General features: G+C 50.8%; 1 protein-coding gene across 4 annotated transcripts in view; it reads right to left on the bottom strand.

Moving 5' to 3' along the window:
* Positions 1 to 309: 309 nt before the first annotated feature.
* The window catches only part of NTM (neurotrimin), a 910,128-nt gene continuing 884,014 nt past the window's right edge, over positions 310 to 26,423 (bottom strand). Inside the window, exons 5-10 of one of the 4 annotated variants that reach the window (XM_080649632.1) lie at positions 22,093 to 22,227; positions 20,827 to 20,947; positions 16,075 to 16,226; positions 12,944 to 12,979; positions 6,656 to 6,688; positions 310 to 2,094 (exon numbers count right to left, since the gene is read on the bottom strand). In XM_080649632.1, the coding sequence (XP_080505758.1) occupies positions 1,997 to 2,094; positions 6,656 to 6,688; positions 12,944 to 12,979; positions 16,075 to 16,226; positions 20,827 to 20,947; positions 22,093 to 22,227 (575 nt within the window). In that variant the 3' untranslated portion in view covers positions 310 to 1,996. The remainder of the gene's footprint in view (positions 2,095 to 6,655; positions 6,689 to 12,943; positions 12,980 to 16,074; positions 16,227 to 20,826; positions 20,948 to 22,092; positions 22,228 to 26,423) is intronic. The other 3 variants (XM_080649633.1, XM_080649634.1, XM_080649635.1) reach the window with 3 other exon arrangements.

The raw sequence follows: 26,423 nt of genomic DNA, 5'->3' as shown, positions 1-26,423 counted from the left end.
TTGACATTTTGCCCAGGTTATGAGGTGAGCTGCTCGGACATAGCAGGGTGCAGCCGGCCTCAGCCTGCATTGGACACACAGCTCCTGCGAGGCCTCCCCACCCCCCTTGGTTCTGTTAGGAGGACAAAGGGTTTCTGACCTGTCACCTGAGCACAGACCACAGAAAGTGCCCAACTCGCCCCAATAAGGGGCTGAAAGAGCAGTTGCTCGAGTCAGGAGTCTGTCCTGTCCCCCTCGGTGCCCTTCACATCAGAGCCAGCCCGGCTCTGCTCCCCGCACCCCCCTTCAGAATGAGGCACCACACCAGGTGAAGAGGGACATGGAACACTTTTTAATGTCAAGTCAGAGACAACCCCTCCCTCCCCTAACCCCAATCCCACTTTCCCTCATCACACCCAGGACCCCTCCCCGAGGCCTCTCTGGTCCCCAGACTCCGGGGGGAGGAAAAAAGATTATCTAAAAACTGCATTTTCTTCTCTTTCATACACACGCACACACAGGTGGGAAATTAAATAAAAGAAACCAAGAGGGTTCAATTCTCCAGTGGTCACAAAGGCATCAGAGATTCCCATAGGGCTCGAGCGAGTGGTGACTGGCTGTTTAGCTGGTTCGGCGGCGTGTTTGTGCGGGATGGAGGGGGCGGCGCCGGGGCGGACCGCCTCCGGGAGCCACCCCTGGAACAGAGGCTGCGCCCGCTGTTAGTGTCGTTTTCTCGTTTCACTTCGTATAAATGTCTCTGACATGTGGATAACGCGAAAAAGAAAAAAAAAAAAATAGAGGCAGGAGCTGATTACACAAGTACCAGTAAACTCTATCATCTTTTAGAAGGTCAACACACAGCTAACGCCATATACAGCATGCAGTAATGTCTGAGAACGGACCTGCTGAGAAAGAAAAGGGCTAGAACTCTTAACAAAAAAAATATATGTATATATGTATATATATACTGTATAATATATGTCATCAAAAGAAGCAGAGCCAACAAACGCAAGGTCAGGTGCAGACCCCCCTTCCACTTCTAAACAGCACGGAGAAGCATAGTCGTGTCTGCATTAAATGCCAGGATGAGGAGAAAGCTGTAGCGCTGGTGGACGTATTGGTTAAATCATATGTGTGTGTGTGTGTTTTGTTTTTTGGTGGATTCGCCAAATCCTCACCGGGCGGTTAATGCCCGGCGTGGGGTCCACCAGTTGTAAACCTAGTTAAGAAGTGCACTATTCATTTTCATCTTTTTAACAAACATACTTCTCGTCACCCCTTTCATGTGTGTGGTGTGTGGTTTTGCCTTGCTTTCCAGCTAAGTCCTAGACTCACGTCGGAAGAGAGAATTAATAGAATTAATAGTGAACCAGAATCCCTTATGATCCGCGATGCCCAGGGAGTGAGGGACACAAAGGTGAGCGGGGTCTGTGTGACTGCTGACTGTGGGAGCTGGTTGCCGTCAGGCTGTTTAGTTTCCTTTTTATTGATTTGCTTTTTTAAATTTGTGTTTCATAGCACACACGACAGTGGCACAGTCTACAGCAGGGCCCCCCCGCGGCACATCGGGGTGCACGCCTCACTCTGTGTTCGCTTCTAGTGACGGATTGAATTTGGGAATGGCCGACTCCAGAATTTTCCTTGGCAGGGGCCCTGGAGTGGGCAGAGCGGCTGAGCCCTCGTCCACCCCGGGAACAATGCAGCTGGCGGGTGGGTATCCAAAGCCAGGGGTGCACTCCTCCCATTTGGGAAAAGAAAGAAAACTCAGCTGTACCTACATATCTGCCCGGCCTGCAAGGCGATCAATTCTCAATGTCCTTTTGAAACGTGTTTTCCCAAAGTGTTCTTTGTTCCCCTCCCTCGAATTTGTGTCCCAATCGTCTGTGTCTCGGAATGGCGTTGGATTACATCTTAGTTGGAAAGGGGTTTGCTCTTGCTGTCGGAGGTGCCTTTGCTGGAGGGTTGGTGGTTGCAGTGGCGGCAGCTTCCCCGGTGGGGGTGGGGGGCGGCACTCGCATCAAAACTGGAGCAGGAGGAAGACCAGGAGAGGTAGCAGCCAAAGGCAGCCTGCCCTCCTCGGCGTCCCGTTGCTCACCTCGCTGACAGCGCCTGGGCCTGTGGAGAGAGCATAGGCGTCACGAGCAGCCAGCAGGAGAGGGAATGGCCGTGGCCTGGCCGGCTGTCCTTAGGCCTCGCCTCTGGTAAGCCACCTCTCTAACTGGGAGCATCTGGATTTGTTCCCGCTCCCTAGGTAGGGGCTGCATGACAAAGGGACCTTCTATAGCTTCTATCCCGTGACACTGTATAATGGGGAGTTTTCCCTGGCGAGGAGAGAACATGAGGCTCAGGTTCAAGTGTGCTGGTGGCCACGACGCCTTTCCTGTGTACTAGGCTAAGGCTATAGCTCAAGGTCAAGTTCAAGGTGGCAGGTGTATGAAGAGCCCACACAGAGCTTCAATAACGTAAGACTCTCCCCTCAGGCCCCCCCGCCTCCTGTGCATCATCACTCAACCACTTCTGCGCACTGCCTGCCTCACCCTTCCCATTGCCCTCCAGCAGCTCCGCCTGTTGCCGGGAAGGACCTGTTGGACACCACGATCTGCCTCCCTGCTGTGGCTGCCGCTCAGGCTCAGCATCCTCCTGCCAATCACCGCCTCTCAGGGCAGCGCCTGGAGCACTTGGCCTCTTCCCATCTGGCCTCGGTAACAGCAGACCTAGCTCAGGTATCACGCGCCTGAAAAGCCAGACCCAGCTGCCAGGAAGTGGAGGTGGGAACAAGGAAAGACACGGGTGGCCTTTGGCTGTGTCCATGGATGTGCGGGAAGGTTTAGGTGGAGATGGGGAGGTGGGACCGCATGGAGAATGTCTGAGTGGGTGGTGGACAGCACCTTCCCCTACGAGGCACACACCCCCGGGCCTGCTGACAGAGACTCTGAAATGAATCCAAGAATGAGAGGCAAGAGAACTATGCGGTCAGAGAATTGCCCAGTAGCTTTCCTATCACCATGAAGCATAAGCCAGGAGGCTCCCTGAGCCCGGGGGGCAAGGATGCCCACAACCGATGGAGCTACGGTTCGTGACCAGCACGCAGGAGTGATGAGGCCCAGCCGAATCAGGCACCCAAGACAGAGGCGCCTTCTCAGGCTGCGCCCGCATGCTCGGCTGGGCTGAGTTTGATGGGACTATGTCAAGCTGGTGTCCCCACTAAGTGCACGTGCTCACGGGGCTGAAGGAACCTGCCTTGGATGCTGCGCATCGGAGACACTTCTGGACCCTTAGTTCCAGGTGAGATGATTCCTTGGGACCCTAAAACTCGTGGCTGGGAAGCCCTGCCCCTACGGTGGTATTTCCTGGGCCGTGGGGAGAAATCTCTGACTATGGGGCAGTGCCTACATCGTCATGAGTTTGAAGTGCAGCATGCTCTCCAACCTCCTGTGTCCTGCTGTCCGGGACATGATATTCCCAATGCCTGAGTTGCTTGGCAGTGCGGGTTCTCATAACGAGAGGCACAACTAAGGCTATTTACTCTCCCCCCTGCAGGGAGCGGACCTTCCCGGCTCCACGGAACCAAAGACCTCCGCCAGGAAGGCCCTCTTCGTAGTCCCTCACTGTTACCTATGTCACTCTGTCCTCTCCTCGGCGTGCTTTGGGATCCCAGGGGAGAAGCCTCACCCGGTGGCTGCTTCTAAGGTAAGAGGCTCTGCTTCCCTCCTGCGAGGGAGCCCCTCTGCTCTGAACCCCCCAAGTCCTTCAGACCAAGAGCCCGGCCTGTGCCTGAGGCCGACTCTAAGGCAGCAGTTGCCAACCAGTGGTCCATGAGGTCCGAAAGGTTGGCGACCGCTGGTTTAAGGAAACCTTAGAGTCTAACGTGGGTTTCGCAGTCCATGGGACCAGCAGGCCTTTGTGGGAGCCGGGCTCCATGTTCTCAGGGCAGAGGTAATGGCTGTATTCCATCACCCCACGTGCTCATGGCACAAGGACTCTGAATGTGCTCGGCATTCCTGGCACATGGCACGCCTGGCCCCACACGCACCTATGGGCACATGGCTATTCATCTCTTGCTCCCCTCAACACTCACACAGCTTTGAGACCCAGCCCCCATTCATGCCAGCTCACTGCTCCCTCTCCTTCCCCCTGGCCATGCCTAGAAGAGGCCCTGTGGGGACAGAGAGGAACAAAGCACGGTGCCCAGCATGTGGGTGATCTCCTGCATTCCCTCCTTGCAGGCCCCCAACCAGGGGAGATGCCACAGGCCAGGCATGCAGCCCAGCAGGGCCTGGCTCGTTACCTTCCCCTGAAAGGAAACCTTGTTTGCGGGCAAGGGACTCTGCAGCGTGCAGGGGAGGCTGTTGTGACAGGTGCCCCCCGCCCCTGGGCACCTCGCCTGGCAGGGCGGTCTGCAGGTGCTCCTCTGGACCTCTGTGCTCAGTCCCATTGCCAAGGGCCTGAGAGTCCCTCTGGGGGCCTGCTGGCAGCACCACAGAGAGCGCATCAGGAGGGGTCTCGACCTGTCGTGTCGAAAAACTCTTCCCAGAGGAAAAGGAAAAGGCCATCAAGTGCCCAGAGCCTCCTCTTGGTGCACTGTTACCCTGGACCAGCTTCGGCGGCCTCTCAAGCTCCTGTCTCCTGTCCCAGACCCACAGGGAGCTGTCACTCACTGTGGGGAGCCCCATCCAGTCTGCCTTCACCCCATGCACACAGTATCCCCTCACCCTAACCCATCCTCTTTCCAGCACAAAGCTGCACAGGAGGAGGAGACAGGCAGGGGTTCCCACACATCCTCCGAGGCGGCCAAGCAGCTCTCCTGTCCGGCCTTAACCCCTCAGGCTTATTCTTTATGATAATTCCAGGGTCACATCTCTGCCATTGCAAATGGATCACACTACAAATCTATTGGATTCCTCCGGCCATCACAAACCTCCCATCTGCCTGGCAGAGTGCTCCGCATTTCATAGTCTGCTCGCTTTTCTGCCTCCTTAGCCGTTCTCCCTGCCATATGTCTTTCGGTGTCTCCCTTCCCCCAACTCTGTGCAACATGAACTCAGGTCACCTTCACACACGAGCGTGTACCCGCCAACCACGTTCCTTTCTCTTCTCATTCTCACACCCTCTGTCCCTGTGCTTGAAATGCTTTTTACTCAACTCACTCATACCTTGTTCCAGGTTCTGTTCTGGCCTCCAGTCACCTCCTCCAGGCAGCCTTCCTTGACTTGCTGTGCATCACAGCACCACACGCATCCCCCTATTGAAATGCCTACCACCTGTGTTATACTTCTGATTCCCTCTGCTGTGCTGCAAGCTTTTTAAAGCCTCTCAGTGCCTAACGGGGCCCTTGGTGGGTATTCGATAAGTGCTTGTTGGAGGAAAGAAAGAGCCAGAACATTGCAATACCTGTAGATAAGCCCATATTTTCTCTGTTTTTCTTTCTCATAAGATTCTACTTGGAGAAGAAAAATAACTACAACAAAACAAACGCTTGTCCTGCCTTGCCTTTTGCTTTACCTCAATTTTCTCTCCCAAACACCGTTCCCCTCTTTTCCAATAAAAGTCACTGTAAACCCCTGGGTTGAGGGAGGTGTGCCTCTGGGCGGGACATCAGGCCTAGTGCGTGCAGTTAGGGGGGTTCCAGCCCCAAGAGCCGCGTGCACGCTCAGGACTGCTGTCCGCACTCCCACAGGTGGAAACTGAACCTCAGAGCTCCAGTGACTGCCCCCAAGGTCCCTCCACTTCTATCTGCAAACACAGTTTTCCTTCCCCCTCCCTCACAGCTACTCCATGTGACTCCCTCCTCTGCGGGAAATGCAGACTGGAGGGGAGGGAACACCTGGGCCAGCCCCATCGGGCACAGGCCATCCCACACTGCCCAGCACGTGGAAGAATGCTATGACATGACCTTTTGTCCAGGCATTGCATCCAGTCCTGGGGTGAGGCTCTCCCAGAGCCCCTGTGGCCAGAGTGACAGCTCTGCCCATCTACCTGGTGGCATGGGCCACACCTGTGAGGCCTCCACTCCATGCTGGATGCCTTTATTGCCTCTGTCTCACTAGAGAGCTGCAGAGGCCTAAAGAGACTAATGATCAGGACAGTCAGGGTCCCGGAAAACTGTGATGAGTGTCAATTATTCATCAGAAACATCTGGCAGGAATGAAAGCCTCAAATAAGACCCATTTTATTCCTAGCCTAGTGACTCACACAGACCACCCCCCAATCTTCCTTCCACTTTCCTCTTCCTCCCACCACTTCCCTTCCAGTTCTAAGTTAGAGCAAGATAGCGAGCGCAGGAGAAAGGGAGGGAGAGATGGGGTAAGCAGAGGGCAGCATGCAAGGTCTAGGTCTCTAGGAAGATCGGGGCATTAGAGCATCCATGTGCAAGGCAAGAGGCAGGCCTGGATCGGGGCACCCAGATGTGGGGACATTCCGGGCACTGCCAGGCGCTCATTAATGCTGCCAGCAGAGAAGTTAGACGTCTACCAGGGGGAGCTACCCAGGGAGAAGAGAATGTCCCTGGGGATGGGTTAATCTGAATGGACACGGAGACAGCCCCAGGGCCGGGTGGAGGCCCACTGGGCTGCTCCCTGGGGTTAGCTCAGAACAGAAGACACCTTGAGAGCAGGCAGAGTTTGGCGTATCCCATCCTCACCAAGGCAGTAGCTGCCTAGGAAATAAGCATACCAACCTTTCCAAGGGGTCAGGGCTGTAGGTTTCACTTCTAAAAGAAATTAAAAACAAGCCACCGTTAAGGTAGAAAGCAGTCGGAGGTACCTGCTTCGCCCTCAGAGGGTTTGAAGGATGAGCCAACCCTCTCGCCTTTGCCTCTTGCTGCCCTGACCGCAGCCCAACCTTCATACGTGCTCCCCTCCAGTTTGCTGGAAAGCCAGTGGCCATAATGGGCGAGTTGGGGAAAGATATGAATGATGTTCAAATTCGGCTGCTGACCCAAAGAGCACCAACACCTCCCCCTTGTCCCCTTAGCAGGGGACACGGGTGTACCTTCAAGCCTGAGGCTCCAAACCCATAGATACTTCTTTGTAGAACAACTTCCTTCTTTGGCCACCCTACTATCCCTTAATTAGGTGAAGTCTATAGGGCCTAAGGATAAAATAGTCACCCACAAATGGATTATACTACAGCAATTTGAACATGCTAGTAGGTACCCAAGCTATGTTTGAGATGTAAAAGTTTGACCAGCATTCATGGATTTGTCTTAGAAACACTGCTGAGCTCGACTGCATGAGTCAGATGAGCCCAGACCTTGGCTACATGACTTCTCTTGATGAGTCGGACTATACCCATGGTCGGCAAACTGTGGCTCGCGAGCCACATGCGGCTCTTTGGCCCCTTGAGTGTGGCTCTTCCACAAAATACCACGGCCTGGGTGAGTCTATTTTGAAGAAGTGGCATTAGAAGCAGTTTAAAAAATTTGGCTCTCAAAAGAAATTTCAATCGTTGTACTGTTGATATTTGGCTCTGTTGACTGATGAGTTTGCCGACCACTGGACTATACTGAGTGAGGCCAAAGGGCTTCATCTCTCTGGGCCAACCTGAGGCTGTAAGACCTGCATCTATGCGGCTGCACTTGGACTTGCTGGGACCTGACTATGGAAAGACTGGGGCTCCAGCTCTTCTCTGCTGACTAGACCACCAAATACCCCCCGTTCCTCAACTTCAAGCTCTCGGAACAATCCACAGAGCCGTTTCTGTTGATCACACGTCTTGAGTGGCCTGAAGTGCTGCTAATCTCTCATTGTTGACCTCCATTTTTAGCTACAGGCCTCTGCAGCTGTTCACCTTGCATATAAAGAGGATGAAAAAATCATTTCACAATGTATCTGTACATCAACGCACCACAATGTACATTTTAAATGTCTTACAGTTTTGTCACTTATCCCTTAGCAAAGCTGAAAAGTAAATGAGAACATGATGTTAAAGTCTCTTGCATTGAAGTGATGCCCTTCTCTGTGCAAAAGATCTCACATGCAGGAGGAAAGACAACTTAGCTATAACTTGACCTCAACTAAAATAAAGCATTTGGCCAGAGTCAGAATACATACTTCTGCATTGAAGCTCTCGATCTATTCTTTAAAGGTACCTGCGGTACGATATCCCTCTTGATCTAAGTGGGCATTAGCAACCCTGGGAAGCCACTCTGATAAAATGTAAGGGGTGTGTGTGGGGGGATAATCTATCATCAAAGGATGATCCAGAGATGATCTTATGCAGAGCAGGGTGGCCGAGAGAAGACGGGTGTGCTGGTGCCATGCGCCTGTGTGTACCAAGGCCCATCCGTGGAGTGACTACTGGGCTGCGAGAGCCAGCCCAGAAGTTAAGGAGGGAGTATTCTCAGGAATTGTCTCATTCAGATTCCACTGACTTGAGTCTCTGTGTCCAGAAGGAGGGTCATGGGAAGGAGGGAGGGCTGTATGAAGAGACGCTCTTGGAGGGATAGAGCAGTCACAGGCCTTGCACCCCTGAACCGAAGCAGAGCAAGTGCAGGGCCCATCGAAGTGGCAGCTGCTGTTTCGGACTCTGCTGCAGTGAGGACGCAGGGCAGGGTTCTACCTGGTAATCTGTCTTGTTGGAATGCTCAAAAAAAAAAAAAATTGAGAGCACGTTTCTGCAGACGTGATTTTCTGTAAGGGCAATAAAGCGCTGAAAACAACTTCAGCTGAATTGTTCCTACCCGGCTACTCCCCTTGAATCTCCAACACATGCTACTTGTATGCAGGGCAGGACTTTCCTGAACAAGATGGCCACATAGGTAAACGCCTGTACTCGCCACCACCCACAACCACATCAAAATTACAACTACAATACAGAACAGCCATCATCCAGAACCGCCGGAAAGCTGGCTGAATGGAAGTCCTACAACTAGAGAAGGAAGGAAGAAAGCACACTGATACTGGTAGGAGGGGTGGAGGTGCGAAACAGACTGGGCCAGCACCCACGTGGCTCAGCCTTGGGTTTTTTTTTTAAAAAATCTGGAGGGAGATGGTCTCTGCAGAGGCCGCCCAGAGGAGCAAGAGGGCCCAGCATGCGGCCCCCTCCCCCCCCCACAGCCCAGGGTCCCAGACTGGGAAGAGAAGTCCCTATGGGCAGTAAGAACTGTAAAAACCAGTGTGGATTGGGGCTCAGCAATACAGAGGCTACTGCGAGTTAACCCTTGGCTATCAAGAAAACAACCCCCCAAAAAACAGGCCTGTGTTTTCCTCATTAAGAGCTTGACTAAAATGTGTGATTTTCCTGTCAACATATCAAAGGCAGGCAAGGTAAAATAGGAGCAAAATCTCAAAAAGATAGAAAAACTGGATTAAAAAAAAAAAATCCCACCCCACAAGCCTCCAAGCCAGTGTCTCTGGTCAACCTACAAAGTAATCTTTTTGGCACCAAAGCCAATGTTCATACCTGAACCCAGGTACCTAGGAGAGCCCAGAGCTGCCGTCTGATGACTAGATAAACCTTCTAGAAAAAGGATAAGAACTTTGTTTTTATACCTTCTGGTATTTAGACACAAGTGCCATAGAAACGCTAACTGCTGGCTCTAGCCAGTTTGGCTCAGTGCATAGAGCATCAGCCTGTGGACCAGAGGGTCCCAGGTTTGATTCCGGTCAAGGGCATGGGCCTTGGTTGCAGGCTCCTCCCCTGCCCGGGCCCTGGTCGGGGCTCCTGCAGGAGGCAACCAATAGATGTGTTTCTCTCACATCAATGTTTCTCTCTCTTTCCCTCTCTCTTCCACTCCCTAAAAATCAATGGAAAAAATATCCTTGGGCGAAGACAAACCAAAAAAAAAAAAAAAAAAAAAAAAAAAGCTAACTGCTAGCGGGCTGGGCCTCATGAACCATCTCTAATCCTCTGCAGGGAAGAAGCCATCCTCTCTCTACTGCAATTTCCCCTCCGGATACAGAGTGCTTAGTCCCCACTCTTTAGTAAGTTGGTTTAATGGTCACGGTGCGGCTCACAGGCATTAATCAGCCAACCTTTCCCAGCCCACTGATACCATCGGATCTGACTCCGTGCCTGGGAGACAAAAGACAAAGGACCATGATGGGAGACGCACAGCCACCAGCAGCTGAGTCTGCAGTGTGGGCCGTTCTCCTGCCCGCCAGCCAGCTCAGTGAGGGATGGCGGCGCATCCCCGAGTCCGTATTTCTCAGGGCAGGAGTCTGGCCCCACCAAATATTAATACGAGAGGGTGACAGGCCATCTGTTGTGTTTGCAAAAGGGGAGCAGAGAAATATTTCAAGGGTGGCAGAAAATGCTGAGGAGGGATGAAATCTTGTACAAGAATCTTTCTAGTCTATCCAGAGTGGGGTAGCAAGACAGCTCGGAACGTCCCTTAAAGCAATGCTCCCTGTCAGTGAAATCCATGCACCTGTTCAAATCTTGCTTGGTATTCCTGAGACCAAGTGAGCATACGTTGGGGGGATGCTCTGAGAAAATAGGTAGTTCTCTGTTCTGTGTGAGACTAGCAAAGCCTTTCCCCTTTCTTTCCCCACAGCAATGCATCTCCTAAACCAGCCGTGGGCAAACTACGGCCCGCGGGCCGGATCCGGCCCATTCGGCTGTTCTATCCGGCCCGCAGAGCTGAAAGAGCAGAGGGTTCTCTTGCTCTCCCCTCCGCTCCTTTACTTTGAATTTATATTAGTTCACACAAACACTCCATCCATGCTTTTGTTCTGGCCCTCCGGTCCAGTTTAAGAACCCATTGTGGCCCTCGAGTCAAAAAGTTTGCCCACGCCTGTGACCTAAACACTAAGGGACCCCTGAGGCTTGCAACTGGGGTAGCAAAGGTCAGTGACAACACATTCCAGGCAAACCGCCTAACCCTGTCCCTGAGGCACCCTCTTTCCTCACTGCTCCATGAGCTAGGCTCGTTTCCCCCGCCCTTTCTTATTTCACTGTCCCCAAACGTTAATAAACATCCTCTAAAATAAAAGCAAAACAAGAAAATGCCCAAGATACAATATTTCTCTAAAATACTCCTTAGTTGTACAAAAGCATCCAACAGTTACCCTGAAAACCACACTAACCCAAATATTGGAAGGTTCCAGATGCCCACAATCTACTGGCCCTTCTCATTGCTTTGCCTCCACGGAGGAGCGTGAGGGTTGAGAGCATCCCGAGAGTCAGAGTGGAGATGGCAGAGAGACCCTCCCTCCCCCGGGCACAGTAGACAGGTGCCAGGAGCGAGGCAGGACAGCTCTGTCTCAGCAGGTACAGCCTGACAATGGAGTCCCTGCTTGGGCCCCACTCAGCGGCCAGATAACAATGTGCTTGCTTCTGGTCGGCTTTGTTCCCGTCTTTGGTGTGGGACAATGCTCCCTCTATCAGCTGAGTGCACCTTCAGTTAAACACTAACTCCTTAGCAACCACCACCTGGCTTAAAAGCTCCCGCTCCCCCTGAGGATGAAGAGCTAAGTGATCAGAATGAGCTTAGTGGCTTCTAAAAGCACATCTTGGAGCAGTAGCGTCTTAGCTCCTGTCTCACGCCTCCCTTCTGCCCTCTATGCCAGGTACTGTCTGATGCCCTCAATGTTAGATCTGTGCATACGTCTCTCACAGAGGCGCAATACATGTAAGCCGAATCATACGTTAAACTTGAACGTTTCTATTGAGTTCACTTCTACTCCCTATTCCGTTCTCCCGTTTGTGGTTCATCACCAAGGCACTCTGCATGGCTACGGTGAATAATACAGCCCGAAGTTTTTCATGACAAAAGTATTTTTCTTCATCTGTCAGCCTCCCAGATAATCCATTTCTTCCCACCTCTTCCCTAGCCCTCCAAGCCAAATGCCCTCCTCCAATGATTGCACAGCTGGATGTGAATGGCCGAACAGGCTGGTGTGGGTGAGGTGGGACGAGAAAGGCCAGGGGCTGGGGTGCAGGGTGAGAGAGCCATTCCCCTCATCTCCACAGCTGCCTTCCTGCCGGGCTAGCTTGTGGTAGGCAGTGCCCTTAGGAGTGGGATAGTAGCACACACAGTTGCATTCTCCCACTCAGACTGGCAGCGCCCACTTCTGCCCAAATGCTTGGCCACAGTCTTAATGGATGATGCTCGCTAGGCTGGTGGACCTTGAGAGAATTTGAAGGGCTGTGCAAACAGAGGCAAGAGATGCTGGAGTCTTACACCTGAACAGGCTGTAAGTGGGGGGTGATGTGAGGGGGCTGGGGAGAAGGGCTGGAGAAATGAGTTAATGAACGCCTAGGTTACACCGAGAGATGCCCTCGTCTTTCAGCTTGCATCTGGAGAGCGGACTTTAATGATTCAAACGCACCGCCCAGTTGTCAAAGCCTTTTCACTTTGCACCCTCAGTTGAATGGTAGAACAACTCTAAGGTACATAAGGCGGATCAATTCCATTTTGTAGAAGAGGAAACTGAGTCTAAGCAATGTTTCGTCTAAGCAACTTGTCCCAGAGCACACAACTGCTAAGAGCGAGGCTTTGAACTACAAGTCAAGGGCATCCCACTCTGGACAACTGCATGTTGACCAGCGAGCATGCTGTGCCATTGCCTCCTGCCCACCTCACCCTCCTGTCCCCCGCAAGAATTTCCCTGGAAGAACCTCCCTAGGAACCAGGTGCTGCATTTTAGGGAATATTTGAACTTCCGGGAGGTACGTGGTATTTGCCATTTTGCTGAGGGTCCATCAATAGGACCCCGTGCTATGAAAACTGCTCAGTGGGTCGCAGCTGTCTTCCCATTGGTTCTGACTCAGTGTCTCAAACTTGTGGGTCTCTGGGCTTGGAGATGCTAATGATGTTTCTTTCCTTTCCCTCCACCAACCCCTCTGGAGAAGTGGGGGCAAGGGTTTCACCAACTCCCAGTAACCACCTTAGCTTCCCCTGCCATCTTCTAAGCCACTTGACAGATAGGAGCCTCAGGTAACACACAGAGGGGCAGGGGAAGGGAGCAGGGGAGACGGGGACAGGGAGGGGGAGAAACCATAAAGCAAGGGGGATACTGACCTTGCAACAAAGTTGAGCTTGTAGGCTCATTTAGTTCTAAATCGGGTGAGGGACATACAGGAGAGAAAAATGAAAACAAACACATATATTATATACAGTAGCTATATATTGGCCATATATAGTTTGTATACTGCCTTTCACAAACATCTCTGGAGCAATGGATAAATAAAGGAAGACAAAACAACCAACAGTGGTGGGACAAAATGCAGCGTGGGGAACGCAAACGTAAGTGCTCTATGCTTCCAAACTTGGACGTGAAGGCTGGGAAGTGAGGGGGCTGGAGACGGGCATGTTGTCCAATGCAGACGGTTCCACCCTTAGCTTGTGCCAAGCTGGGTACTGATATGGTAACAAAGGACCAGAGTTTGTTTGTTTGTTTTTTCCCCCAGAAGAGATTTCTGTCCCCCACCCCCACCCCATTGTTTCACGTTGGAAAACCAAGTCCAGAAATTTCTGCTCCCAAGACTCCAGGGCGGGAAGGAGGTCCCCCAGGAACCACTGTGAGTCGGGATTATGGGACCAGGACTCCGAGGCCCTGCCATGCCTGCAGTCTTAGGGACCCAGGTGCTCAGAACCCTATTGGTTCTGGGCCCTGATAGAAAGGGCCACCTCTGTCCCCATTTGGGTTAGATTCCGGCCAAGATGGGATTCTCCCAGCACCAGCATTCCTCACCTTCCAACCCTCAGGTCAGGTGGATGGGTGTGCTTAGGTGATAACGTAGCTGGCTTGTTGTGATGCTATGGAAGAGTGAACCTCCTCACCAAGTTTGCCCATTCCCGTGAAGTCAAGGCTGCCTTGGAACCTGTTGGATGGCTGTGAGCTGAGGGGGTTTTAAGGGTGGAAAATGACATGGAAACCCTCCTAATCGGGAATATGTGTCCAAAGGCCTTGGTGGTGGCGGCCTCGATAATGCGCTCAGGGGCTGCCGGGGCTGCATGAGGGGCCTGGAAACTGTCACCTTGCTCACTGACGGAGTGTCACGATTTCCAGGGAACCGTGTCTCCCCTGCAGCATTTGTGTGGTGAGCTCCTCCGAAATGGTCTCTCTTTAGAGGCCAACATACTGGCGTCTGCTTGATTAAATTGGGGAGATGCTACAAACCTTCCTCCCTCGAGGCTTAGCCTGTAAAGGCCCCGAGACCTCTTGCGTTGAAGAGCAACCCGTGTGTGCTCCATGCATCGGTGCTTAACCCAGATTGCCTGCACCTGTGTCAGTACTGCTACCACTTTGAATGTGTTCTTCAAAGAGAGCCCTGGACTGAGGGAAGCTGGAAATTGTAGGAATGCCGCACGGGGTGAATGCCCACAGAACGACGGCAGGACTGGGGTGGGCCTGGGGGTGGGGGCGGGGGTTTAATTGTCGCGCGGGGGTCTGCTGAAAAGAGCAGATTCAGGACACATCCTTTGCTGCCCTTCTTGTCACAAATGACAGTTATTGCGCTTTTAAAGTTCGCTTTTTTTCTTTCTGTTCTCATCTTAAGGGGAAGAAGCCAGGGGATTAGATAGGAGCGATGAAGCCAATTGCAAAACCATGTCATGCATCCAAATCAGAAGAGGGAGGTCAGAGGTGGACGGAGACTGCAGGACAGGGACCACTGAGGGTGGAGAGAGCACTCGGGCGGCGGGCGGGAGAGCCTCAGATTTGCAGAACAAGGGGAGGAGGGGCGCCTTCCTTTCTAATCCTGGCCCTTCCGCTCATGCAGACAGACACCTGCCAAAAAGCCAAAAAGGCCTGACAAGCGTGAGAGGCCATTATGACTGTCCCTGTGTGAGGGATGTCAGACAGATCAATCACCCGAATCACAGCGTCCGCCGTCCATTCCCAGCACCAGCTCTGGGATCGGGGCGGCCTCCCCTTCCCAGCCGTCTTGAATAAAGCTGGCCTTCAGGTCATGCACTGGGTGAACGGAAGACCGGGCGCGATTTGGAAGCAGAGGTAGGACAATGGGCGGCACAGAGGGGCTATGAGGGACAAGCCGGGTACACTGTGCATGGAGGGCAGGAGGCCGAGCCAGGGGATGTGGGCGAGGGCGAGGTACTTGAAGCTACGGGATTATCTGGGAGTTCTCTGAATGAAAGGAAGTTATGTTCTTGCCAATCACCTGCTAACTCCCTCACCTTTCTCTCCTCATCCCCCTGGAGAGTGTGTGTTGGCACGGGAGACTGAAGGGGTAGAGATTGGAAAAAAAGCGCTACCTGAACTTGGCGAGGTCCGGAGGGATTTGCCCCCAAAGCCAGGAGAAATGAACCCTGTGGCCCATAAGGAGAATCTGCAACTACTGAGGGGAGGAAGTCCCCCCCAGGGGCCTGACCGGGCAGACACTCCTTCAGGTCACGCGGGGCAGCAGCTCTGCTCACAGAAGGAGACACTGGACCCACAAGGGGGCTGGTTCACTGGCCTCCTTTGCTTCCATCTGGCACCAGTAGCATCACCAATGTGCAAGGAGTGCCCAGCCATTTGTCCTGCACCCATGGGCCCTTCGCTAAATAGTAGTTGAATGAATCGATGCATGAATGACTATGTCACTTCCGTCATGATGGCGGCTCCCTTGCACACATATTCCTTAATCCAGCCAGACAACACGTTTTCATACACATGGAAACTAGGAAAATCCCGCTGTTTTCTGCTTATCCTCCCCCTGAAACTAGTAGTATTCAGGATCCCAATTCAGGCCCATGATTCCACTGCTATACAAAGAATTCCATTTCTCTCATGTCCCAATGGCCAGAAAAAGTTCCAGAAGTGGTTATCATCTCACACGAATTCAGTGAACAAAGCATTGATACAGTAAATGCTCCTCCCTGGCTCTTCACTGCTCCACCCAATTATAGTCCCCATCCTCAGTTTAGGAGATATCATTGAGGAGAAAAAAATTAAATGTAATTTCAGCATCACCAAATCCTTTTCTCCCGTCTCATGACTTTTCCCATTATAGAATGAAACATGAGCATTTTTTTTTTAAACTCTGCCTACTTCCGGTGTCTCTATCTCTCTCATCCTTCCTTCTTCCTCTTCTCCCTCACCCCTGCCTCACTACTCCTGATTCTCTACTTTGCCTCAGGGCCTCTCTTCCCAGCTCCTCCTGCTCTCATGACCTTCTCCTTTCTGCCCAGCTCGGGGCTCATCTTACCAAAGAGTGTGATGCTGGCATTGGTGTGGCCGAGCCTGTTGGAGGCGACGCACGTGTAGTTCCCATAGTCGTGTTCTGAGACATTGAAGAAGATGAGCTTTGAGAGGAAGGGTCTGTTTTCCACTTTCACCCCCTTCTTTCCTTCAGCCAGCCTGTGATGAAGGAGGGAGACAAACAAGAGAAAAGAGACGGTTATGCTTTTCTCGCAGGACGTGGACTCTGGAATTAGTGGTCATCTCATCCTGCCTTCTGACGTTATGCCCACCTCCCGCACTCAACACAATACGTTCACGCACAATGACTGTAATTTCTCTATTTTATGTAGGTGCCTGAAGACCCATGTGGCACTGTGAAGACATTTAACACCTCTGAAGGCTGGTGCCTCCCCCCGCGACACACACAGTCCCAGCTGTGTGACATTCACAGAGTGCATGCTCAGAAGTATGGACTTAATTGACGTTGGTGATGATGATGATGGAAATGGTGATGGTGATGACAACCATGAAGAGAAAAACTCAAACTTCAAAGAGAAGAACAACCTGAGGGGGTTGAAAAAAAAACAACAACCCACAATGCTCTTCAAGCACCTAGGCAATAAATTCTCCCCCTGAGAGTCTGAGGCATTCTACACATAATACCTGACTTTGGGCTGTGAATGGGAAACAAGAACGAGGGATCATTCTGAATCCATGGGCTCTGGAGGCCTGAGAGAGGTGATGTGCAGAGTATCATAGCAATTGGCCTGGGAGGGGTTAGAGACGCCTGAGACTATGACCCCACAGAGCCAGGACAGTCTCTTGGACAACCCACCATGGCAGTCCCATATGCCGCAGGGCTCACGTTGGTGATGGGGGCCACTAAAGAAGTGCCACAGGTAGCTAGTGAGGAAAGCAGACACATTTGTGAGAGCCATGGATTCTGTTACTGGGTAGACGAAGAGGAGAAAGCTGCTCTAGGGGTGGGTTAGACATATCTTCCATCGTAGGGATCGTTAGCAGCAATTCCTATTACGAATGCATGTCTACACAGAAATCACAAGATCAACGCTCTCCTTTTGAAAAACTCTGGAATGTCCTTTTTCAGAGAATGGGCATTAAGCGACCATGTCCCCTTCCCTGAAATAACCTGTCTCCCCAGCCCAAAGCTGAGTCTATGTTTTGGGGAAAAGGAATACTCGTGGGGGGAACAGATCCTTCTGCATGGAGGATCTCGGGGAACCTGGTCGCACACTTCAGTGCCTGTTGCGAGTCTATATGGGCAGGATGCGGGCAGAGTAAACAATGTCAAGATGAACACATCTGGGAGCAGGCTCTGGGGACATGAATTAGGGCAAATGGCTGGCATCAGAGTCATCATGCTGAGAAAGACAATATTCCGGCGGAAATAGAAAGTGGAGCGCAGCAAGACAATGATGAGAAAGCGCGTTGTAAACTGGAAAATGTTATTCAATCTGATATATTTCTGTGGAGTTGGCCACGGAGAGCTCCCGCCTGTCCCTGGTCACAGCAGGGCTGGCACAGAGGGCAGCGGCTCTGTCATTATCTGAAGGTGTTATCTCGGTGAGACTGCAGGATGCCTCTCTCCTCTGCCAGACCCACAGCACCAGTGACCACAGAGAAGCCGGGTCTGGCTTCAGTTCCCACCCAGGGTCTGTCCCCAGGGGAGCCGGGGGGGGTGGCTGGAGGAACTCGCCTTGCTTTTCATTATGTCGATTCCCCTCAGGGAGCCTTTCTTTCTAGGGGCAGTGAACTGGCCTGAGCCCATGAACTTCATTAAAAGGTGAACACTGTCCCCATGGAATGAGGAGTCTGGCTGTGCAGCCAGACACCAGTTATGTTTCCGGCTTGCTATGTGCATACTGATCCTCTAGGGGGTGCTGTGCAAAGCACGTGCTGAGGCCCACCTGTCAGGAGGCTTCTGAGAGATGCTCTAGCTCAGGGGTCCTCAAACTTTTTAAACAGGGGGCCAGTTCACTGTCCCTCAGACCGTTGGAGGGCCGGACTATAGTTTAAAAAAAAAACTATGAACAAATTCCTATGTGCACTGTGGGCCCGGGACGAGTCGGCTGCTAAGCAGGACAGGCAGCGGCACCTGGTGGACCGGATAAATGTCCTCGGCGGGCCGCATGTGGCCCGCGGGCCATAGTTTGAGGATGCCTGCTAGCTTTTCCAGTTGGATGCCATTCCTTGGCTGGGGACAAAGAAGGCTTCCCCTCATAACCAGGCTGTGAGTTAGATGTCAGCGCTGTGGTAGGGAGACCCCGACCCAAAGCAGGCTCCTACTTGACAGCGCCGAGATGTCTTTAGCTAAAACCAGTGCCAGCAGCAGTGTGCACCACTTTGCGGCTTCCGGGAGGCCCCACATTTCCCAGCCACACTGCTTGCTACCAGGCTTGTTTCTTAACGCACCTGGAGGCTGGTTACTGGCTCAGGTCCCGAGGATGGGTGGCCCTTAGTCAAGACAGCACCCCATTTTCCCTCACTTTCATTGATGTCATGCACAATGGCCTGCAGTGACTGGTGCTCTGTGTACTCAAAAGGAGACTTTTACCCTAACATTTGAGAAAACTGCTGTCCCCATCGCACAGAGTCCCTTGATGTGCCTCAGAAGTCCACTCCTCTCCCTGGAAATGTGAGCTGGGTTAGAGCTGGCCTTCCCCCAGGCAGAGGCCATGTGCCCCCCCTAAGACCTGCCAGCCTCGGTGGCTGGCAAGGACAGGCAGCGACAAGGACCTGGAAGTCAGAGATGTTCTTGTTAAACTGCGTGCCGAGAGGACCCACAACTCATTCGTTGGAAGAACTCCGGAAATAAATAAATGAGCAGCAAGTGGGAAACCGACCCGAACTAGTTCAAGGAGAGAAAAGAAGCTGTCACGAGAACTCAGAGGAAGAAAGTCTCAAAGTTGCCAGAGCCACGGGCCTGAGTCCCTCCCGGTGATGCTCGCTGACTTCCTCCTCCGGGAAAATCCTGGCGGAGACCAGCCCTCCAATGGCGCAGAGGTCCTGCCAGCAGCGCCTCCCTCCCTCCCTCACCGTGGCCACTCCTGCCTGTGGCCTGCGCTACTCGCCTCCACATAGTTTAGGGCCCTGCTTTCCCATACATTTTAATTGTACTTTTCCTCCATAAAAATAGAAAAACAGGATGCAGCCGATTCGTTTTGGTGAAGACCTAGACCAGTGGTCGGCAAACTCATTAGTCAACAGAGCCAAATATCAACAGGACAACGATTGAAATTTCTTTTGAGAGCCAAATTTTTTAAACTTAAACTTCTTCTAATGCCACTTCTTCAAAATAGTCTCGCCCAGGCCATGGTATTTTGTGGAAGAGCCACACTCAAGGGGCCAAAGAGCCGCATGTGGCTCGGGAGCCGCAGTTTGCCGACCACGGATCTAGATAATGGAAGGTCCAGGAGCTGACCCTGAGCGCCACAGCTGTTGTGTTTTTCTGCTATTAGCTATCCATATAGGGGGTCCTTCAATAAGCGGGAGGGGAGGACAAGGGTTTATTTAATGGGAAAACGTTCCTCTTTTCTGCTTGATTTTGAATTCTTGGGAAAAGAGGGAGAGCCAGCTATTTCTTCTTATCTCCTTATGAGATTGTTTCCCTCTTTCTGCCTCAGTTCTTCCATCTAGAAAATGGGCAAGATGAATACAGTACAAAGGCTTTTTACTGAAGTCTTTTGTACTTAAGATGGAAACACACCTCATGTCTTTGAAAGGATGATGATCAGACAATGAATCTTATGACTCAGTGACTTGGTCCTAAACAAAAATCAAGGGTCGATTCAGAGACCGGAAGAGCTTTTGGTGTGTGACTGGTGGCTGACCCCATAAAGACAGACACACAGGCCCACGAAGATGTTCTACGTAGCGGAGGCAACAGCTGGATCCCTCTGGGCCTGGAATGGCGCACACCACCCCCCTCCTCCCCATCACCCTCTTGGGTGTTAACTTTCTCAGCTTCTCGGCCTCTGAAGCACCTTCTTCCTTCTCCGCCCCACATACGCCTCGGGACTTTTTTGCATCATCCCCTCCCCACTTTTAGAAAAATGTTCTTGCACGTTTATTTGTTGCTCCCCATCTTAACACGGCGATTTTCACAGCGGTGAGTGTACTGCCCGGTGGACTGAGATGCTGACCCGGGGCTAAGGTGCCATTTGCAGCGAATCACAACAAATGTCCCGGTGGTGGCTGCAGCAACGCGAGGGGAGGGAACCCTGCCCTCTCTTTCTCCTACAGTGAACGAACAGCCTGGGCACAAAGGGAGGGCTAACTAGGGTCACGGACTCCTGTAAACCAATCCTGACAGCGTCTGAAATGGAACCGAGGCCTCTAGCTCCAGCTAACTTCTTAGCCACTCCTAGGGTCCCGGGAGTGTTCCTAACACCTCATGCAAGCTCGGGAATGTGTTAAAAAGAGCTACAGGCGAAACATCTTCTTTTCTTGGCCTATGAGAAATCCACAGGCCTTCCCATGCTCCTGGCAGCCCTTCCTGTGAGGTTTTGCTTTCCTTACAAAATGTGTTCCTTCAGGCTGGTTAGTCGGTGAGCGCGAATTCTGCCGGGCAACGTTGGAAACATAGCTGAAATGCATTAATACCAGGAAAATACGTGGTTGTATATCACCTCCCCCTTCTAGGCAGGAGGAGTTCAGGGAGGAATTTCATTTGCAACCACCTGGAACCAGGAACCTGGAGAAGATGCCTTCTTCTTTGGGTGCAGGGGGGAGGGGGGTACAGGGAGGGGGCCCTCACCTTTTGTCGTCCTTGTACCACTGGAATTCTGCTGAGGGGACTGCCGAGGCTTCACACTGCAGGGTCCCCTTCTGTCCCACGGGGACGCCTGTCCCCTTCGCTTCGGAAATGTACGGTGGATCTGCAGAGAGAAGACGCCCAGTAGCATCTGAAAATGCATTCTCCAGCAAGGCCGCCGCCTCCCTCGCTGATTGTATTTTTCACTCTCTGATCTACCGCGCTCACTTGAGCTGACACATTCACTACACAAATTGTGCTGCTGGAACGGAACCACTCGCGGCAGTTCTAAGGAAAACCTTGGTCTGCCTAGAGTGGGAGGCTTCTGTCCCCTTCTGAACGGAGGCGAATGACCAGGGGTGCATGCGGGCCCATTTTCTGTTTAAACTTTTTAACTTGCACAGGATGATGCCAACCCATCAACCCTCCAGTCCCTGGGTTGGCAGTCAGCAGTTTTAATCAGCCTCATAGAATTTCTGCAAACCAGGTTCTTGCCAGCCTACATAACCTCATACTATTCAATTCCCATCAAAAGCGCAGTTGCAAGAATAATATTCATAGAGAATTGCCTGAAGGGTGTACGGATCAGTCATCCTTCTGGGTTCTTCTAAAATGGTTCCCGCATCAACCAGACCAAGCCAGACCTATATAGTTGGCCTACTTGCATTTGAAGTTTTCCCTAACAACGCTTGATAATTCCAACATTTTGCAGGGACGTGCCCTGGGAAGCAAGCTGTATCAACCGCGCCATTCTATTTAATACAGAAACACTGTTTGCAAGCGGTTGACTGCATTTCAAGGTGCTCTATTTGTGGAGACCCTAAGAATAAACCTCCCCTTGGTTTCAGGACCAGGAAAAGCAGTGTTTCTCCCAAGCAACTAGCTAGCTGGCTTTTATCTGATGGACATAAACCTGAAAACGGATGATGTTTTGCCCTAGCTGGTTTGGCTCAGTGGATAGAGCATCGGCCTGCAGACTGAGGGGTCCCAGGTTCGATTCCGGTCAAGGGCACATGCCCAGGTTACTGGCTCGATGCCCAGTAGAGGGCATGCAGGAGGCAGCCCATCAATGATTCTGTCATCACTGATATTTTGATTTCTCTTTCCCTCTCCCTTCCTCTCTGAAATCAATAAAAATATGTTTTCTTAAAAAACACACATATGCTGTTCACTCTCTAAGAGCTGGCTCTGTATCCATCTCTTCTCCACGGCCATGCCAGCAGCCCGCCTCCCACCCACACAGGGCGGGGGTCCCATGACACCACTTACAGTTCACGGTGACCTTCACTCTCCGCACCACGGGTGCAGCCACATCGTTGGAGGCGCTGCACTCGTAGTCCCCAGACTGCTCCCTGGTGATGCCCTGGATTTCCAAGTATTCATCTTCACTCACAAAGCCCACAGCTGCCGGAGAAGGTGCAATCGCATAGGAGAGAAAACAGCAAAGGCATGCTCTTAGCAACCAACGTAGGACATGGTGATGTCTGCCACTTCCAAGTTCAGATTCCTCAGCACGGTGTGGATTCACACTTCCCTTCTCCCACCACAGCCACCACCACCATGTCCTTAGCTCCCCAAGGGACTAGCTAAGATGCTCGTGTCCCCACCTGGACTAAACAAATGCCTAGAGACGTGTGCGCTGCCCTGATCTTACCGAGCACTCTGGCTCTGGGTCCGAGAAAGGCACCTAAGGTGTATCTCAGTTCTGACTCCAGGTGCCATTCACACTGAACCTTGGAGTAGAGCCAATGACTACTTCCCAGACCACATATCAGTTAAGAATACCACAACAGCTTACACCAGCCGTGGGCAAACTACGGCCTGTGGGCCGGATCCGGCTATTCTATCCAGTTCTCTTGCTCTCCCCTCCGCTCCTTTACTTTGAATTTATATTAGTTCAGACAAACACTCCATCCATGCTTTTGTTCCGGCCCTCCGGTCCAGTTTAAGAACCCATTGTGGCCCTTGAGTCAAAAAGTTTTCCCACCCCTGGCTTACACACACACACACACACACACACACACACACACACACACACACACATGTCACAAAAGACAGTGGGAACACTCACAAAAGTTTATTTATTTTTATAGCTAGACAGTCAACTGAAAAGCAAAAGTCCATTCCCCAAACTTCAATCTACTAGAGCTCTTGGGTATAAGATCCGGAAGACAAGCCAATGCCAGGGACTCCACAGTCTAACCACAAACATGGCAGAAAGTAAAGGACAAGAGGGCAGGTACAGATTTCCCTGCCACTTCATCATCATCAGAATTAGTTCTGTATGGAAAAGTCATGAATAATAACACCAACCCCCTGCCTACTAGTCTCCCCGCCGGAGGCCTGGCAGCAAGCATCTGATGATGGAACGACCATGACATTCAAGCCTTAGGAGACTCGTTTCTTGGTTTTCTCCCTTGTCGCCCTGTGTTCCCGCCTCCTCGGAGAAAGACAATGGAGAACAAAGGTAACTGCTTCCTTCCCAGGGAAGTATCTGGCCTCCTCCACTCAATGAAGTAACCAGCATGATGATACATGCGTCATGCAAACTGGGGTACCTTGAGGAGTACAAGGAGGTGCTATTAATAGTGACTATAGAGCCCAGCAGGCATGGTTCAGTGGTTAAGCTTCGACCTATGAACCAGGAGGTCACGGTTCAATTCCCAGTCAGGGCACATGCCTGGGTTGCGGGCTTGATCCCCAGTGTGGGGCGTGCAGGAGGCTGCCGATCAATGATTCTCTCTCATCATTGATGTTTCTATCTCTCTCTCACTAAAAAAAAAAAAAAAAAAAAAAGTGACAATAGGGCAGCAGCATGAGTTGAGACTGTCACTAGCAACTGAGACATTTGCCCAGGCAGAATGTACACACAATCCCAACACCTCGGAGGGTTGTTTGGAGTGACAAATGGAAACACACACAAACATGAAAGCACTTTGAAAATTTCCATGTGCTGCGCACCTGCTTTCGCTAGCACTCCTGTAAGCTGCCCGGAGGCGCAGGCTCCGTGAGTGGAGCTAGATTAACATGCGTGGCTCCACATGAGCAGGGAGGGAAGAGAGGAGCACCTTTCTCCAGGGGTAAGCACTGCCATGTAATGCCACATGACCTGCTGCTCCAAAGCATGACAACAACAGCGAGAAACTGATAAAATACAAAGCATGAGAGACGTGCTATGTAAGTTACAGTTGTATTTGTTATGTGACATGAAGGTCGCCGTTTTGTCAAGGTAACAACAGTAGCAATAATGATGGCAACAGTCTTGTGAAAAAGGGCCACGACCTGCCTAACACGGCCACCACTCCTTGAGCATGATACACTGCGCCACCCTGCAGTCATAAGCTCATAAGGTTGTCATTTCCTCATGTACTCGCATGACCTAGGAAACGCACGCAACATATGTGCGGGAACTCTTGCCTCCACTACCTACACAAGAGCGAAAGAACAGCCTGTAGCTACTGAGACAAGCAAGACTCATAAATTCCCAGGAAGATCCAGAAACACGGTAATGTGTAGAAAACAGGGCCAAAAGGTTCAGGATGTGAAGAAGACAATCGACATTGACCCGTGGGAACTCCCCGTCTCAAACCAGTTAAGAAACTCCTCTAATTGTCACGGTAGCCTTTTGTTCTTGCTTCCTAAGCATCTTCAGGGGGGAAAGTACTAGCCTTGATGTAAGGAAGGATGAAGAAAATCAGGAGCAAAGGTTTAAAGGAAGAGTTGGTGATTCCTTTCATCTTGTTGTTTATTTGCTACCAGGCTCGAGCCTACATTTGTCAGATCTTTCCCTGCTGGAATGTTATAATTACTGTGCAAAGCATCTCGGAGACTAGTGTCACACTTAATATTCCCATTAATTTTAAATGGTAGTCTTTGGTACATATGTGTGGCAATTGAGGTCATATTTTAATTAGGCTTGCCCTACACCATCTGAAATTAATAATAGCTTGAATTACCAGTGTAATTTATAAATTAACAGTGCCGTCACATTAGGAAATAAATTAGTTCTGGACAGCTGTTTCTGGACTGAGCTCCGTGTCTGAGCAGTGGTCAGACCCCAGATCCCTGGGAGGGCCGTGTACTGCACCATCAAAGCAATGAAACACAACTACATAGGTTTCTCTGGGTCTCTCATTCTTCTCTCCACCTGGAGACCAAACATCTGATTTTATTCTACCGTCCAGATACGCTCTTGTGTGACCCCAGTAAGACATACAGGGACTCAGTTGCATGAGCTCATTATGAGGACAGGCAAATGGAGAAGCAAGTAGGGGGAATACAGTCATGGACACAATTGCAAGGTCACAAATATTAGGGTAATCACAATCAGGAAGTCATCACATTTTCTGTGAAGATGTGTGTAATTTTATATATTTCTATCAGGCAATCTTACGTAGTGAAGGAAGTTGGAGAGCCTGCGATTTGGGGAAGGTCCAGATTTGTATTACCACGGGGAAGGAATCTACACTTAGGTCATCGGGCAGAAAACAGTGAGGCTTAACTTGACTATCCTGTGTTCCCCAAACCAAGTGTAGAATTACAGGAAAATGACTCCATTACTCCCCAATTTCATGCACTCCGTGACTCAATTGGGTGAGGCATGTGAAAACTAGTTCATACATAGAAAAATGCTTTATATATTTTAGTTTTCCCCATTATTTTCACCTTCCTCCTCATATACATTGTTTCTTTACTAAAAGCAAAGATAGCAAAACCAGAGAGGAAGAGAGTCAGTATATACATAACAAATTAAACTTTGAACCACCAGAAATGAGGTTCTTAAAGGGGATGCCTAAGACAAGCCAACAAGAAAAAAACAAAACAACTAAACCAAAATCTGAATTTAGAAGAGGCAATTATTTGAGCAAAGTTTTCCTTTAAACACCATTTGTGCTCTGGTTGTGAACATGGACCAGCTGACACCTTGAATTTGGACTTCTGGCTTTCAGAACTGTGAGACTAGACATTTCTATTGTGTAAGCCACCTCCTCTTTGTTACTTTCTTGTGGAACCCTGGGAAACGAATATACTCCTGTCTCTCTCCTAATTCCCAGTGCCTATGGCTGTCTGAGTGTAGAGTTCATCTAGTTCATCTAGAGTTTGTCTAGTCTTTAGAATCACAAAAAAAATTTAAACTAAAGAGCTCAAGGCTTCATTAAAGATTATATAATCCCATAGTTGTTATGCTAGGACATAGTCTGATTCAGTAGGATTACCTAGAAGAGTTATTTAAATATAGACTTCTAGACCCTACCATAACTACTAAATGTCCTGAAATGAGGAGTTTTAATAATTTTACCAGGAAATTCTCATATATAGTCAAGTTAGGAAATTAGTGATTCTGTTAAATCCCTCTGTATTTCATGTGGGCAACTACAGTTTAGAGGAGCCCATGTCGGTTTAGTGCCAGATCACACCAGTTCTCTTGATGTCCAACCCACAGATGGTTTTTGCTATATTCACTGTCTTATTTTCCAGTGCAATTGAAACCCTCTGACAGCGGGACTGACTCCTGCACATCCTGGCTCTCAAGACACCAAGGGAAATAGTTTACATAATTTGAAGTTTGTTAAATTCTTATTAACAATGGATTGATAGGC

The sequence above is a fragment of the Plecotus auritus genome, assembly GCF_963455305.1.
Source record: "Plecotus auritus genome assembly, chromosome: 13".
Classification (NCBI taxonomy): Eukaryota; Metazoa; Chordata; class Mammalia; order Chiroptera; family Vespertilionidae; genus Plecotus; species Plecotus auritus.
This window is presented reverse-complemented; position numbering and strand designations above follow the sequence as displayed.